Below are 15,768 nucleotides of genomic sequence, written 5' to 3' on the forward strand. Positions count from 1 at the left end.
AAGGTTCCATGTTCTGTAAAATGTATAAAACGATGAAACTGTTTACATCGAAGGCAAGCAATTCTTGCGATGCCAACCTAGTAAAGTTGGATATTTGATACAAATCTAATGAATTAGAGTACTGAAAGCATTTTAGAATGGTTGAAATGTGTTTTAAAATATCTAGGTTACCAACAATGAAGGAGCCAATTTTTCTACAAAATGTCCACCACTCGTATTAAACATATTTGCTTCATAATGATATTTGTGTTATTTGTGTTATTTATAATAAACTAGCTGACCCGGCGAACTTTGTCTCGCCAAAAATTGGTAAATTTTCTGATACAATTTTTTGCGTCCACAATTTATCTAGAAAACAAATCGGTTCTTCAGAATGATCTCTCATTTTTTTACAACTTTGTTTAATATATATAGATGATCAAAATTTTAAAATTCCATGCAAATTGTACGAAAAACTATTTCATCGAAAAGATTGAGTTTTGATTTTCAAAGCATTTCCATTTCATCATAACGTTTTTCCTCGTAAAGAGAAGAAGAAAACGAATATAAATTAGCAAAAATTGGGCTGTCTATTCCTCCCAAGTAACAATTTCCCTGCTTCTTGGATTTATTTAATTCTTATAGCAGGATTTATCATAGCATTCGCTACAGCCTGTTGCTTAGTTTTATTGTCAATCTTATTGCTATCAATAAATCTCTTTTAAGTATGCTGAAAAAGCTTCAAACGTCAAACGCCTGTTAATCTTATAAGCAGCTCTACGGTAGTGATAAAGAGCGTGATAAACCATATTTTCAAAGCTCGATGAAAGCTACAATTTTTGGTCGTAATGTGGTCAAATGGATTACCCCAATAAGGAGATTTGCATTGCAAAGAGCTTATGACAGTGTTTAACAAGAGCAACATTTTCCTGATAGAAATTTGAGATGGCCATGTTGAAAATGGAGAAGCATTTTAAGTCAATGTAATTTATCCCTGAAATTCATGATTGAGCAATGTTCCCACCGCGTAAAACCCTTTTTTTGTGATTGACATGCATAACAAATATATTAGGGTGAATAATCAATTGATTCAATTGAGATCTAAGATATCGTAGTTATAATTATTTCAAATTAAATGTCCAGAACTACATTATTTTGAGGGCGCGTGGTGTTCAATCTTATTTTTCCACTTGCTTTCACCATGAAATTTAACGCGCACCTAATTTGGATAGAAGTAAATTAAAAAACAATCCTGAAAGAAAATTATTTTATAGTCATCCACATCATGATCGCCATCAACAATTTATTTTGTTATCATTTTCCAGCAAAGTTTTGTTTCCCTTTTTATAAGCAACATTTTTGACAGCGACCGCAGCCAAATTCCTTTTTTTGCGAGTGGTTTAAAAAGGATTTCTAAATACTCTTATAATAGGTTTATAGTAGTTATCTAGAGAGGGCCACTTGGACATATCTTACTCTTATAGTGGTCATCACAAGGTTGTCATGTAATAGCGGGTTTTATTGTTAGATCTTATTATTTTATCTTGAAAACCATCCCTAGAGCGGAATAAAACTTAAAATGTTACTTGGGCTGTGTGTCGTACGGTCGCGGTCGTACAAATGCCAACTTTGTTTTATATATATAGATTTAATTATTAGCAGTGGCTGATTTCCTACTCGCCACTGCCAGCATCTAGGCGCTAACGTATGCTCAAATACCCAGCATGAGTTAACCGCCAGAAATTTGTATGGCAAAAGACATCTAACGCGGGTTTTCTCGAAAGGAGGAACTTTATCGAGAAAAACATTTGGTACTAGTTATGCAGGAAGGTATCCACTACTACGCATATCAAATACTTTTTCGATTAAGTTGTTCGCCATACTGATTTCAGAAAGTTAACTCCTAGTGTGTTGCTTAAACCTATTTTGAAATGGTGTCATTCAGTGGGGTTGATTGGCGGCATCTGGAGTTAGAAACATGTGTTTTTTATAGATGGCATTATGGTCGAGAACGAGAACGTTGACTTCAAAATTTTGATTTAAATAGTGAAAAAAGCGTTGGAATATTATTCATTGGGATTATGATCTTTTTCCGACATGACAATGACCCAAAGCATACTGTCCATTTAGTAAAGTTATGGATCATTTACAACGTACCACATGGACTCCATTATTGTTTCTTGTTCTTAATTCCATCGAATATTGTTTGGGATTTTCTGAAGAAATGGACCGTAATCATGAAATCCAGAACAAGCAACAGTGGAATAAAATATCATCAAAATTTACATAAAAGTTGGCATATTCAATTCCCAATTACTTGAAAGTTATTGTTAATGCCAAGGAACTGCATACGACTTACTAAAACTAGCTTATCAAACATTCTCTGGAGTAATAAGCTAATCCGCGAATACTTTTATTACGAATACATAGCGATTTGGATAGGAAGAGTGGAATCGCCAACATCTTAATGTTAACGTCTCGTGGATAAAAGGGTGGCTCTTTTCTCCATCTATTGGGTCAATCTGGGAAACGAGGGCTAGATTATATTATTGTATGTACGAGTTTTCTTCTGGAAAGAGATTCTCAATTCATCCCGTGGATTCGCATAAGTGTTTCTGCTTATTTTTGGCCCTTCATACAGGAATTTGATTATATACAAACAATAGTTAATCATGATCAAATCGTTTCTCAGATATGGCCAGTGCTATCGACAGGTGCCTTGTTACAATAAATGGTAGTATCATTATCATCATCATCAATACAATATTACGAATACATTCATTTATTTTCATTTCATTTATTTAGTTAACATCTAAACAGATAACACTGAATCAACAATTTGACGCCACAATGCACGGTTCGAGGCCGCATCTCTCCATCCTCGGATACGCCCCACGCTCGCCAAGTCGTTCTGCACCTGGTCTGCCCATCTCGCTCGCTGCGCTCCACGCCGTCTCGTACCTGCCGGATCGGAAGCGAACACCATCTTTGCAGGGTTGCTGTCCGGCATTCTTGCAACATGTCCTGCCCATCGTACCCTTCCGGCTTTAGCTACCTTCTGGATACTGGGTTCGCCGTAGAGTTGGGCGAGCTCATGGTTCATTCTTCGCCGCCACACACCGTCTTCTTGCACACCGCCAAAGATGGTCCTAAGCACCCGTCTCTCGAATACTCCGAGTGCTTGCAAGTCCTCCTCGAGCATTGTCCATGTTTCATGTCCGTAGAGGACAACCGGTCTTATTAGCGTCTTGTACATGACACATTTGGTGCGGTGGCGAATCTTTTTCGACCGCAGTTTCTTCTGGAGCCCGTAGTAGGCCCGACTTCCACAGATGATGCGCCTTCGTATTTCACGACTAACGTTGTTGTCAGCCGTTAGCAAGGATCCGAGGTAGACGAATTCCTCGACCACCTCGAAGAGGTATCCCCGTCTATCGTAACACTGCTTCATAGGCGGGCCCTGTCGCGCTCGGTTCCGCCCACAATCATGTACTTTGTCTTTGACGCATTCACCACCAGTCCAACTTTTGTTGCTTCACGTTTCAGGCGGGTGTACAGTTCTGCCACCTTTGCAAATGTTCGGCCGACAATGTCCATGTCATCCGCGAAGCAAATAAATTACGAATAAATTACGAATACATTGTTAACCTTAAAAAAATATGATTTTGTGGAATGAAATTAAGATCTCGTGAGTTTGTTCATGAACCTCTTAACCGCAAATACTTTTTTCCGTCACTGTAGATGATCTCCGATACAAATATTAATAATGAACAAATAAAAAAATAATAATGAAAAAAAAACGATGAAAATCTTAATACAGTGAACGTTCGCTGGTTGGGGTTTTTCTAGTTGGGGCGCTTTTTAGTTGGGGGTTCGCTAATTGGGGCGAAACCCAATTAAAAAGCAGCTAAACGTCAGAATGTGATGTGAAAAACGCGTTGACGTTTTGTTTCCGTGTTTGGCGGGATCGATATTTTCTGGCGCGTAAAATTTTCCTTTGTTCAATGCAAAAAGTAAACAACATTGACGCTTGTCAAAACGCCCCAATTAGCGAACGGCATTCGCTAGTTGGAGTGAGGTCGTGTCCCAATTAGCGAACGATTACTGTTATTAAATTATTGATATGGCAGGTTGTTTGTTTATTACTTACATGTTTTTTTATTGGTCATGATATTTAAAACACGGCTACGCAATATGTATTTCGACGTACAAAAAACATGTATGCCAAATTTCAAAAAAAGGTATTTAAAACCATTTCTATCAATATAAATAAAATAAACCTAGACTAACCTGCCCGACCTCGCGCTGGTTCTTCAACTTCTTTCGGTCAAACTGTCAATTGTTAGCCTCACACTCTAGATCGATTTCAGTTCATTACACATCCATATATCAACTCAAGATCTTGCTGATTGGCATACACATCGATATATGCTTTGCTCACCTTTGCTGGCCAACCGTTAAGCTCCAAACGCAATACAACGGAACGGCGACGGAAACGGAAAATTTGACAGTTAGCCCATATATTTTCTGTCAAATTTGCCGTTTCCGTCGCCGTTCCGTTGTATTGCGTTTGGGGCTTTAGTCATGAATGAAATAACATTCTGCAGAAATACATCTTCTTTGGTTTTACTAGCTATTACGGAAAAATCAATTGGGAATTCCCTACCGAAATTTATATTATTTACTAATGCTTTATAACATTCAACATCTAGAGGAAAACGTGAGCAAAAGTCCGCATTACCCATGTGATTTGATGGTTCCAGCACATACCGTTGTAATCTTGTGGCATAAATTGAATTCATTCCTTCTTTACCAGATATTCCGACTAGAGGCTTATGATCCGTATAAATAAAAAAAACTTTTACCATACACAAACTTATGGAATTTCTTTACAGTGCATACCAAAGCTAGTGCTTCTAAATGAAGAATTGGGTATTTTTGTTGAGCTGCATTCAACGAAAATGATGTAAAATATACTGGCTTTTCAACCCCATCTATCAAATGTGCCATTACACCACCTAAACCATACCCCGAAGCATCTGAAACAATAACTATTGGTTTGTTTGGATCATAAAATTCAAGAAATTGTGCATTTACTAAAGCTTTCTTGCTGTCTTCAAAAGCTTTATCGCATTTGCCATCCCAATTAAATTTAACATCATTTTTTATTAAGTTATACAGTGAACGTTCGCTAATTGGGGTTTTTCTAGTTGGGGCGCTTTTTAGTTGGGGGTTCGCTAATTGGGGCGAAACCCAATTAAAAAGCAGCTAAACGTCAGAATGTGATGTGAAAAACGCGTTGAAGTTTTGTTTCCGTGTATGCCGGGATCGATATTTTCTGGCGCGTAAAATTTTTCTTTGTTCAATGCAAAAAGTAAACAATATTGACGCTTGTCAAAAAGCCCCAATTAGCGAACGGCATTCGCTAGTTGGGGTGAGGTCGTGCCCCAATTAGCGAACGATCACTGTACAAGTAAAAAAGCTTTGAAGACAAGTTAGGAATAGCAACCCTATAACCAGAGACCGGCGGAGTGAAAAACTGTCGAAATGGCAACGTATGAAAAGGTGTGATATCGTAGAAATAATACTGGCAACAATGGAACTTTTTGCTTGTCCCTTATGGGTGAAAAAAGTAAACAAGTCGATTTGGAACCGCTTTTGACGGTTCGATTGGAAACAAGATGGCGTCTTTGCCGATCTCTTATTCTAGTATTTCTAGTTAGGAATAAATTTATGGTAATAATTTATCAGTCCAAGGAGCGATTTAAGTTCTGTTGCATTTCGCGGCACTTTTGCATTTTCAATAATGGATATTTTGTCCGAACATGGTCTCAAGCCATTTCCACTAATGGCGTGTCCTAAATGAACTAACTCTGTAACAAAAAACCGACATTTGTCCCAATTTACTTTGATATTTACTTGCCTAAGTTTTTCAAGAACTTTGAACAGTTTTTCCTTACAAGCACCGTAACATTATCAATTCCATTAAGAACCTGGTCCATCACTTGCTGAAATATCGATGCACTAGATGATGCACCTTGTGGTAACCGATTGTACATGTAAAGCCCCTTAATAGTGTTTATTACCATGTATTGTTTGGACCTTTCCGACAATGATAGTTGTGTATATGCAGCCTCAAGATCTAACAAAAAACTTTGCAACCAACAACTTGCTAATCCAGCAAAAACGTCTCGCGCTGTCGGCAATGGCGAAGTGTTCGGTATAATAAACTTATTAACAGAAACTTTACAATCAATCACTAAACGAATTTCATTATTCTTCTTCATTACCACTATTACTGGTGAAGTCCATTCATCTGTTTTGCCTTTCTCGTATACTAAGTATACGTAAAGGCTATATGATCGCTCCAAAAACAAACTTTTTATAGAAGGCCCGGAGACCCATAGTGTTGTATACCGATCGACTCAGCTCGACGAATTGAGGTGATGTCCGTGTGTATGTGTGTGTGTCTGTGCGCACCCACCCAAAAGAAATGTCATCAATTTTTCAGGTACTTATCCTTAACCGATTTACTCGCAACAAGTTACAAGGGGCCCTCCTTAGCCGTGCGGTAAGACGCACGGCTACAAAGCAAGACCATGCTGAGGGTGGCTGGGTTCGATTCCCGGTGCCGATTTAGACAATTTTTGGATTGGAAATTGTCTCGACCTCCCCGGGCATAAAAGTATCATCGTGCTAGCCTCATGATATACGAATGCAAAAATGGTAACCTGGCTTAGAAACCTCGCAGTTAATAACTGTGGAAGTGCTTAATGAACACTAAGCTGCGAGGCGGCTCTGTCCCAGTGTGGGGATGTAATGCCAATAAGTAGAAGAAGAAGAAGAAGAAGTTGCATTCGACGCAGGACACTCTGCCATTGTTTCCTATTGAAAATTGGTCAGATCGGACTATAAGCTCGGAAGTTGTGACCAAAATACCACTTTGTTTTATACAAAAATTTAGGAAAAAAATGTCACTCATTTTTCATGCACTTATCCAAATACACTGGATTTTGTTTTTACGCGATTTACATTTTCTCAATTTTCCACTCATCCTAAATGTTTAACGTATATTAATTATCATGTGATTTTTCTTCGATTTATTTTGAATTTTTTGAAACATGTTGCGAAGAGTTTGGTGGCAAATTAAAGTCACACGATCAAAAATACGAGCGAAAAAAAATCGTGTAAAAACAAAATCCTGTGTATAGTATATTAACAATATAGTCCACTTCGTGAATCCCCATATGTTAGGCAAGAGACAGAACATCCACTCCATCTTGCGTCACAAAAGGAGACTAACGCCTGAAAACGATAACCAAGGGGTGCGGCAATTGCAAAAATTACACAAATTTCACAGTTTAAGAAAATTTGAATTACATTTTCCGAAATTTTATTTTTAAACTCAAATATCAAAATGGGGTCATTTGATGATTTCTAGCATATAATTTCGACATGTCATATTGAATATTGAATTATACGTTTCAATACCCCTCGGAACGTCTCTTTACTACAATGATTGCCTTTTGTGACACCGCGGCGCTATACTGTGTTGTCTCTTCAAATCAGCTGGAGTGGACTATATTGGTAATAGAGTATATTTGACTTATCCTTAACCGATTTACTCGCAACAAGTTGCATTTGACGCAGGATACTCTGCCATTGTTTTCTATTGAAAATTGGTCAGATCGGACTATGGGCTCGGAAGTTATGGCCAAAATACTATTTTTATAATGCACGAGGAAGGCACCATTACCGCTAGGTGGATTAATCAGGGTTTTTATTGGTGTTATTACTTTTTCCTTTTCTAATTTGTTTAAATAATTTAAAACTCTATCATGTAGCCGATACGGAACATCATAGGCTTTCTTGAAAATAGCGACTTCCGATTTCAAAACCAAATCCGCCTCAAATCCCTCAATGGGCGAAGAAAAATATTTAATGAACACGTCTTTGTACTTTACTTTAATTTCATCAATTGTTTCATGTTCGTCAGCATTAAAAGAAACTAAATTAACAAAAAAATTCTGCAATTTGGAAAAAATACATCCATCCAAGGTCTCCCTAGTAAAGGGGTAAAAGTATTTTCACAATTTGGTCCAAAAGTTTTAAATTTGCCAGGATTCCATTGAACTGCACCGAAACATTTGCCTCTCCCTTTATCAAAAGACTCGAACCATTCACTACCACTAACTTCTTATCACATATTGTTATTTTTTTAGAAAAATGACTGAAATATTGTTTTTTACTCATGACAGTTACAGACGAACCACAATCCATTTCCATGTCAAACAAGACCTCATCAATTTCTACTTTCAAAAGACATGGTTCACTTATGCTACCAATGGAAGACACATGCATACAATGAAAAATATGTTTCTCACCATCCACATCATTCTCACTATCTGAATCCGTCAAGAAATCCTCAAGAAATTGTCCGGGTTTGATCCAGAGTCATTGGGATTAATCATATGCACAGCATCCCTATGCATGTTTTTTAGTTTGAAACACTTTCGCTTGATGTGCCCTTTGACACCACAAAAATCGCACACCATTTGCGAATAATCGGGACGACTCCATTGATGATTTCTGCCTTCCTTGTCCTGATTGCGGATTGCCATTGTCTATTCTGCCATTGTTCTTTTTTTAAAGCGATCCTTTCGATAAGGACTATAACCCAATCTATTTTTTACCGATCAACGGTTTCAGGTGTCGAATCAATATTATGTCTTGCGGCTAACTTCAGTGTAGCCACCAACTAGTTTAATCTTGCCCCAGGGAAACTCAAAGATTTCAAAGATGATATTTGGTCAGTACTGTTGCTATATTCCATATTTTTGGCATTGTTTCTAGCGATTTCCCATGTCGCAATAAATTTCTCAGCCGTTTCCAATGTCAGCTTTTCCTCATTCAGCAATCTTTGCTGAAGAGATTTGTCCCGGATGCCAGCAACAATACGGTCCCTAATAGCCATCTGCTTGAAGTTTTCAAAATTACAGAACTCCGCCTCTATGTCTTAAAACTGTTCGTTTCCCCAAAAATATAGATAAAAATTTCGACTCACCAGAACCACTGTGCAGCCTTTGTCGACCCAAGCTATGGACTAGCCGCGTTCTTCGCCAGTTAGCAACACGCAAACGTCAATTAACGCCGAGAATTCGCAACCCCAATCGCAAACACCTACACACTTAATTCTATTCACCGGGCTCGGTAAATGAATTACCGATTTCTCAACAGCTGAGCTCTCGGTAGTCACCTCGGTAATCGAATTCTATTACCGAGTTCTCGGTATAGCATTCAAGGTAATGAATTGTCAAAAATACCGAGCAGATTTGTAATAGTTACTGAGCACTCGGTAAAAAATACTGGTAGATCTGTAAAACATAACCGGCTTCTGTAATTCAAAGTACCGAATAAATTGTAATTTAATTTACCTCTTCCTCGTTGATAATGAAAAAAAAAACAACAAATAAATAAAATTTCAGTTCTTTATTAGTCTTTATATATATACAAAGCTTTTGCGTCAGAATTTTTGGTGAAATATTTTTCTGCATCTTTCTTCTTCCAGTGCCATTACTTTACTCCTATCTCTGAGAGCTACCTCCGAAATAGCGGCATAGGCCTCATTGCCGCCCTGCAACTTTGTTCCTAGAATTGTAGAATGTAATTTGTAAAGAAAAAAAATCTAGGGAAACAATTATTTTATAAAAGTTACATACCTGCAGTATTAGTATAGATCCGGGTCCAGAATTTAGACAAAAATATGCTTGTAAGCAGCAGCGGCATCATGAACGGGTAATGCAATTTTTGGTTATTTTATTTGCCTAGAAAATTAACGAAATTTCTCAACAAATCTATTGTAAATTGGAAAAAAAAAATCTTATCAATACTGGTAAAAAAACTGGACCTTACCTGAATATTTAATTAGGAACGGTGTTACTAAACAAGTGCGAAAACACTCGTGTAAAGGAGTTGATCATAAGCTAATTCGAATCGAAAAAAAAAACGCCATAACAGGCGGTACTTGATCCTAAACTGAGAACTCGGTACTTGTTTCAACGGATGCTCAGTAAAATGCATTTAAATTTACTGAGTAATCAGTTTATTTTTTGACAAGTGCAAAACATTTTTTAAAAACAGAATTGATCGGTAATATATATCGCCGAAACTCAGTATTCTTTTTTAAACTACTGAGAGAACGGTAAAAATGATTGCGTATATCAGCAAATTATTTTCAGTTAACTGAGCTCTCGGTTTGAATTTGCTTTTACCGAACAAAATCAGTAAACAATATTACCGAGCTGAAATTCTCGATTTAAGTGTGTACTCTGGACCTCGTCGGAAATGCGTCTACGGGAATTACCGAACTTCCGGACACTGGCAGATAGCCTTAGCAGGATGACAACCAACCGTAGAATTCACCGGATTCACTGTCGCAATCATGACCAAACTTGGAGAACTATTGTTCACTAATAGAATAAAAGAGAATTTCTATTAATAGAGGGTTATAACAAACTTATTATTTCTTTTAGATTTCTATATCTATTATGTCCTAGAAAACAATAGTGATTATTGTTTCAACACCCAAAATGGTAGATACTGCACTAACTAACACTCCGTTTCACACTCGTCGCCAGCTGAAATGTCCAATTTATCGACCCGAAATGTAGGTATGAAGATTACCGGCAGAGAACTAAGGGAATAAACCGTGATTTGTAGAGCGAGAATAAAATAGACTTCTGTCTTCTTTAAGGTGTCAGATACGAATGACCATAATCATTTATTTCATTATCGACGAGACCTTCGTCTCTCAGATCGTCTGTTTAGACAATCGTATATGCTTCGCTACCGTTTAACAAATTCCGATTCAGCATTACACTTTAAACCAAACGCTAATTATAAACAAAATAGGCCTTTTCTCTGGCACGCTAACTTTGGATACCTCAGTTAGTTTTCTTCAGAACTCATGAGAACGTTGCATTTTGACAATTTTCCAATTTTCCAAGAAAAAAAATATAGAGGAAAAAAAGATGATGAAGAATGAAAAATGAGGATTGGCCATTTTTAACTCACCAAACCACCACCCCCTCCCTATATTAACTTTTTGTATGAAGCATTTATACATTTTTTTGTATGGGTCATCACACTTAAGGCACCCACCCTCCTTCACCACCCTTTAATAGTTACGAATTTTAAGAATGTTTCCTTAAATGGTTTAAATCGTAAAATGATATCGCATGCACGTATTGGCTTCTGTGAATATATGTATGGTGGTTGGTATTATTATTTAAATAAATTAATTGGTTATTCAAGTTGCCTTTATTGTTTTGTATTTTAATAGTTTTGCAAGATGCAACTACTTGCATTATGTGTAGCAGCATATGTTGCTTCGACAGAACAAACTGAAAGTCACCCCGTGTTTATGGTTACCTCTCTGGACTCTTATCCTTTCACATCAATGCTGCGGTCAGCGCGAGAAATGCTTTTCAACTATATTGGATCTAACAGCGAAGACATTTCTAAATTTAGAAAAAACCTCAAATATGGTGTGAGTAGAATTCAAATCTGTGCCCCAATATTCAACCAATCGAAAAATACGTTTTCATAGAAACTACAAAAACAATTTCCTCCTCATGAACCGTTCCCATGCAATATAACAAGCATGCGGAGTGCAACCATCCCTTCATCGGTTCACACTTTGAGACCTGGAGACATAGACATCGTTGGTGCAATGGGGGATTCGCTCACCGCGGGGAACGGCGCAATGGCCACTCAGCTACTGGAGGTATCTGTCGAGAACAGAGGACTTTCGTGGAGCATTGGAGGTCAACAGACGTGGAGGAAATTTTTAACAATTCCAAACATTCTCAAAGAGTTCAACCCGAAACTGTACGGTTTCGCTTCGGCAGATGGCTTGTCGTATCAAAAATCGTCTCGGTACAACATTATGTTGCGACACATTGGTAATCGGAAACTATTAACATGTGTTCTTTTTTAAGGTTTAATGTAGCGGAAATAGCTGCGATGTCCCAGGATTTACCATATCAAGCGAAAAATCTTGTGAAAAGAATGATGAGCGATTCAAAAGTGGACATTCAAAACCATTGGAAACTGATCACAATCCTCATTGGGGCTAACGATTTTTGTTCAAACGTGTGTTACTTCGAAAACCCAAGCCAAATACTTTTGGATCATGAACAAAACCTCATCAGAGCTTTACGTATTTTAAGAGATCATCTGCCACGTACCATGGTAAATGTAGCATCTACTCCGAGTGCGTATAAGTATTGTGATTGTAAGATAAAATTGTAAAGTAATGCGGCACATATCTTTACAGATGTTTGTCAATTAACCAAAGTGATAGGTGTTCCTAGCGAATGTGTTGCTCTACACATGGTTGAGTGTTCCTGTGTGTTCGGTTCACAATTCCAACACATGAAAAAACAACTGAATACGATTATTCTAAGTTGGAATGAATTGCAGCGGAACGTCAGCAACCGAGCCGAATTCAGCGATCGAGTTGATTTCGTTGTAAACTATCAGCCATTTGCGGAAAACTTTTCTGTGCCTCGCAAGAAAAATGGAGATACTGACTTTTCGTACCTGTCGCTAGATTGCTTTCATCTAAGCCAAAAAGGATACGCAATAGCCGCGAATTCATTGTGGAACAATATGCTGGATCCAGAGGGACGAAAAGTTAACTACATATCGTTTAATTTTAGTTCCATTCGTTGTCCTTCCCCTGATCACCCGTATTTGATGACTACCATAAATTCTTCTTAAATATAATATACATACTGCCCATGATCGCATATTTGTAACATTTGCATTTTAGTTTATTTTTTAAATCGTTCGTCAATCCTCCCCACAAAATAATTTTTTTGGCCAAGTTTTGCAGTCTACATTGCGGGGACATTATTTTATATTTCTGGGGCTTTATTGTGTGTGCGGCTGTGGAAAGTTAGGTTATGAGATACAGAGGGTAAAGTGAAAGTAAACGTTTTCGACATTCTCAAAAATGGTGGTCCTGAACCGTCTTACCCTAGCTAGATAAAAATTCTCTTGTCCCTTTTTTGCCCCATTTCACAATAGGACAGCCCCATATAAAGGTGTAGCCAAAACTACCAAAAGGCCAATTTTAGATTTGGTTAATGTGACCATACGTCCCGCGTTTCGCGGGACAGTCCCGCGTTTTCACTTGTTGTCCCGCGCTGAGAAGCGTCCCGCGAAACGTCCCGCATTCAACTTATTTCTAGATAATGTCCCGCGAAATACAGAAAAATAGAATATATTATTAGCTATTACTTAGTAATTTAAAAGCAATTATTAGATTTTAAAAAATTTATAATTTTGACTAAGACTAACGTTTCGTAAGGCAATCATATGGATCATATAAATCAAGAATAAAATGTTTGTTTTACCCAAGCTTTATACCCTGGGAATCTTGTAAGCAGTTTGCTTCCATGTATTTCCTGCTGCATAATTGCTAACAGCGCAAAGATACTGGATTTCGACACGGAACGATCAAAATTCCACTCCATTTAAATGCCATGCGGACCAAAATCTTGGGGGAAATCTACCCCAGTTAGAAAACGACCTTTACTGTGTTGATATTGGATATCGATAGCAGTGTTGGGAAACACGCATATTCTTAAATCTCATCCAAAATCGAGCGCGAGTCAAACACCACCCGACCCATGGAACAGAGAATCGTTCATAATTCAACTCGCGGTTTGCATCATTGCTTGATTTCTACGTGTTAAGGCTCCCCCAGACCGAAGCGATTTCATCGTCGCGACGGCGACAACTAGTCGCCGCGATTCTATCGTTGTGTCGCTGCAGGCAATGTTCTATTTACGCTTCCATACCAACGGCGACAGAATCGCTGTCGCCAAGCGATAGAATCGCGTCGCGACTGTCGCGTCGCGTGTGTTTGGGGGAACCTTTATTCTCCAATAAATTAATCGAATTTAACTTTCTTTGCTTAAAACAATGGTAAATAAATCCAAAAAATACGCTTTTACTGGGTTTTAGTGTTTTTTGAAGCGAAATCTTTCTTGGCGAATAAGCGTAACGATGCGATTCTGCATACAACACTCAAGCACGATGCTCTACCTTCAGAATTGCAAGCGATCTGGAATGGGACGGTTTTTTGATTTTCTGAGCAGATATCTATTCAGTCTCACCTGTTTGGAAATAAATTGAAACAAAAACTGTGGACATATTCCTTTCTTCAACCAGAATAGACTTTTAGAAAAATATGATCTAATTTATTTATAATCACAATATCTACTTTATTAGTATTTTAGAAAGATTTATTTAGGCTTTTTGCAAAATAATTTTCGAGATTCGATATCATTGCTTAAAAAATTTCTAACAAAATTCTATATATTAGATGATCAACAGCTGAACGTCATTTAACTGCAATTCGATAGTTGCAACAGTTTTGCAGATATCGAACAGGGAACCACTAAACTTCAAAATTATACGAAACTCCATGGCAGCTACATTGAGCTGCACATAAACGTTTGAAGAAAGCTTTGTTTTCTAAAATGAGTTGCCGTATATCGAACAGTAAGCAAACTAAGCCTCGACAACAAATAAAAAATTGAAAGATTTGATTTAAGTGTATAACTAAAGCATAATAAACTATATGATTTTTTTTGTCCCGCGCTCACACATAATTTATCTGGTCACATTAGATTTGGTCGAGTAAAATGTGATGAATACACAGATTATTCGATTTCATTTTTTTAGATTTTTTAGGGAGGGTGGGGAGCGTTCAAACTAGCCCCTCCTAGAAATGATATTTTTACGTTTCGTGGGAAAACGGACAGCTTTGCTATGTTTTCGTCTCAAAAGTAACATATTTATATATCGTTGCTCTTAAACAGATATATGCAATAGACTTGATAATGTAATAATATCTCCGTCCAGAATTTAGTTTTTAGTAGTTTTGTAAAAGCATATTTTACGCAATATTTAACGAACAAATCAGGGGTGGCATTGTGCATCTCGATTCGAACGTAATTCTATCGAGTCGAACATATTTGGCATTACGGCTTTCGATCCGATCTCGAAAACGACTCATCGTTCGAATAGCGAGATGTTTTGGCATTATGGAAACTCGACTCAAGTTGAATGAAAAACACTCGTAACCTTTATAGCTTTCGAATGTTGTTCGAGAGTCATTTCTTGCTGAAAGATTTTCATTATATTTGTTATTATTTCTCTACGGGAAGAGTATAAAGGTTTCATTATTGTATTTTGAAGGAAAGAATGTCATTAGTATACCTACTTTTATTGTTTCCAGACAATATGCAATCTCTAATTATCCCGAAATCCTCGAAAAACGACTTCGACTTAAATCGTTTTTTGCAGTTTTCACGTAGGGGAACGGTTTGCCACTTCATCTCATAGCTCCTATTTCCATCCCATCAAAAACAAAGCAATGGAATGGAATTTGTTGACAAAAAGAAGCGACGACTTTGGTGCCGTATTTCTTTGTTTATCGATGAGATGGATATATGTACAGTGAGATGAAGATCGGAACAGTTCCCCTATTTCTTGACAATTTCGATAAAACGCGTGAAAAATCTATGGGGAAAATCTGCGTATAACGTATATATTCCAGAATCTACGTCAAAATAGTTGAGTTAAATAAAAAAAACGCGCAAGAGATAACCCAAGTGCATCTAACTAAAACACTTGGAAACATCACAGCAATTTATTATCGAATCCTTTTCAGCTCTAAATTATTTAGCTCAAAATCGGATATGTGGCATAAAC

The 15,768-nt window shown here is 37.4% G+C and overlaps 1 protein-coding gene across 1 annotated transcript in view; it reads left to right on the forward strand.

Annotated features, from left to right (window-relative positions):
• The window catches only part of LOC134211325 (phospholipase B1, membrane-associated), an 89,130-nt gene extending 75,782 nt beyond the window's left edge, over positions 1-13,348 (forward strand). The window contains exons 2-5 of the mRNA XM_062688085.1: positions 11,321-11,527; positions 11,588-11,916; positions 11,979-12,253; positions 12,317-13,348. Of these exons, the coding sequence (XP_062544069.1) occupies positions 11,330-11,527; positions 11,588-11,916; positions 11,979-12,253; positions 12,317-12,762 (1,248 nt within the window). The 5' untranslated portion in view covers positions 11,321-11,329 and the 3' untranslated portion in view covers positions 12,763-13,348. The remainder of the gene's footprint in view (positions 1-11,320; positions 11,528-11,587; positions 11,917-11,978; positions 12,254-12,316) is intronic.
• The last annotated feature ends 2,420 nt before the right edge of the window (positions 13,349-15,768 follow it).

Source organism: Armigeres subalbatus, chromosome 2 (assembly GCF_024139115.2).
Source record: "Armigeres subalbatus isolate Guangzhou_Male chromosome 2, GZ_Asu_2, whole genome shotgun sequence".
Lineage (NCBI taxonomy): Eukaryota > Metazoa > Arthropoda > Insecta > Diptera > Culicidae > Armigeres > Armigeres subalbatus.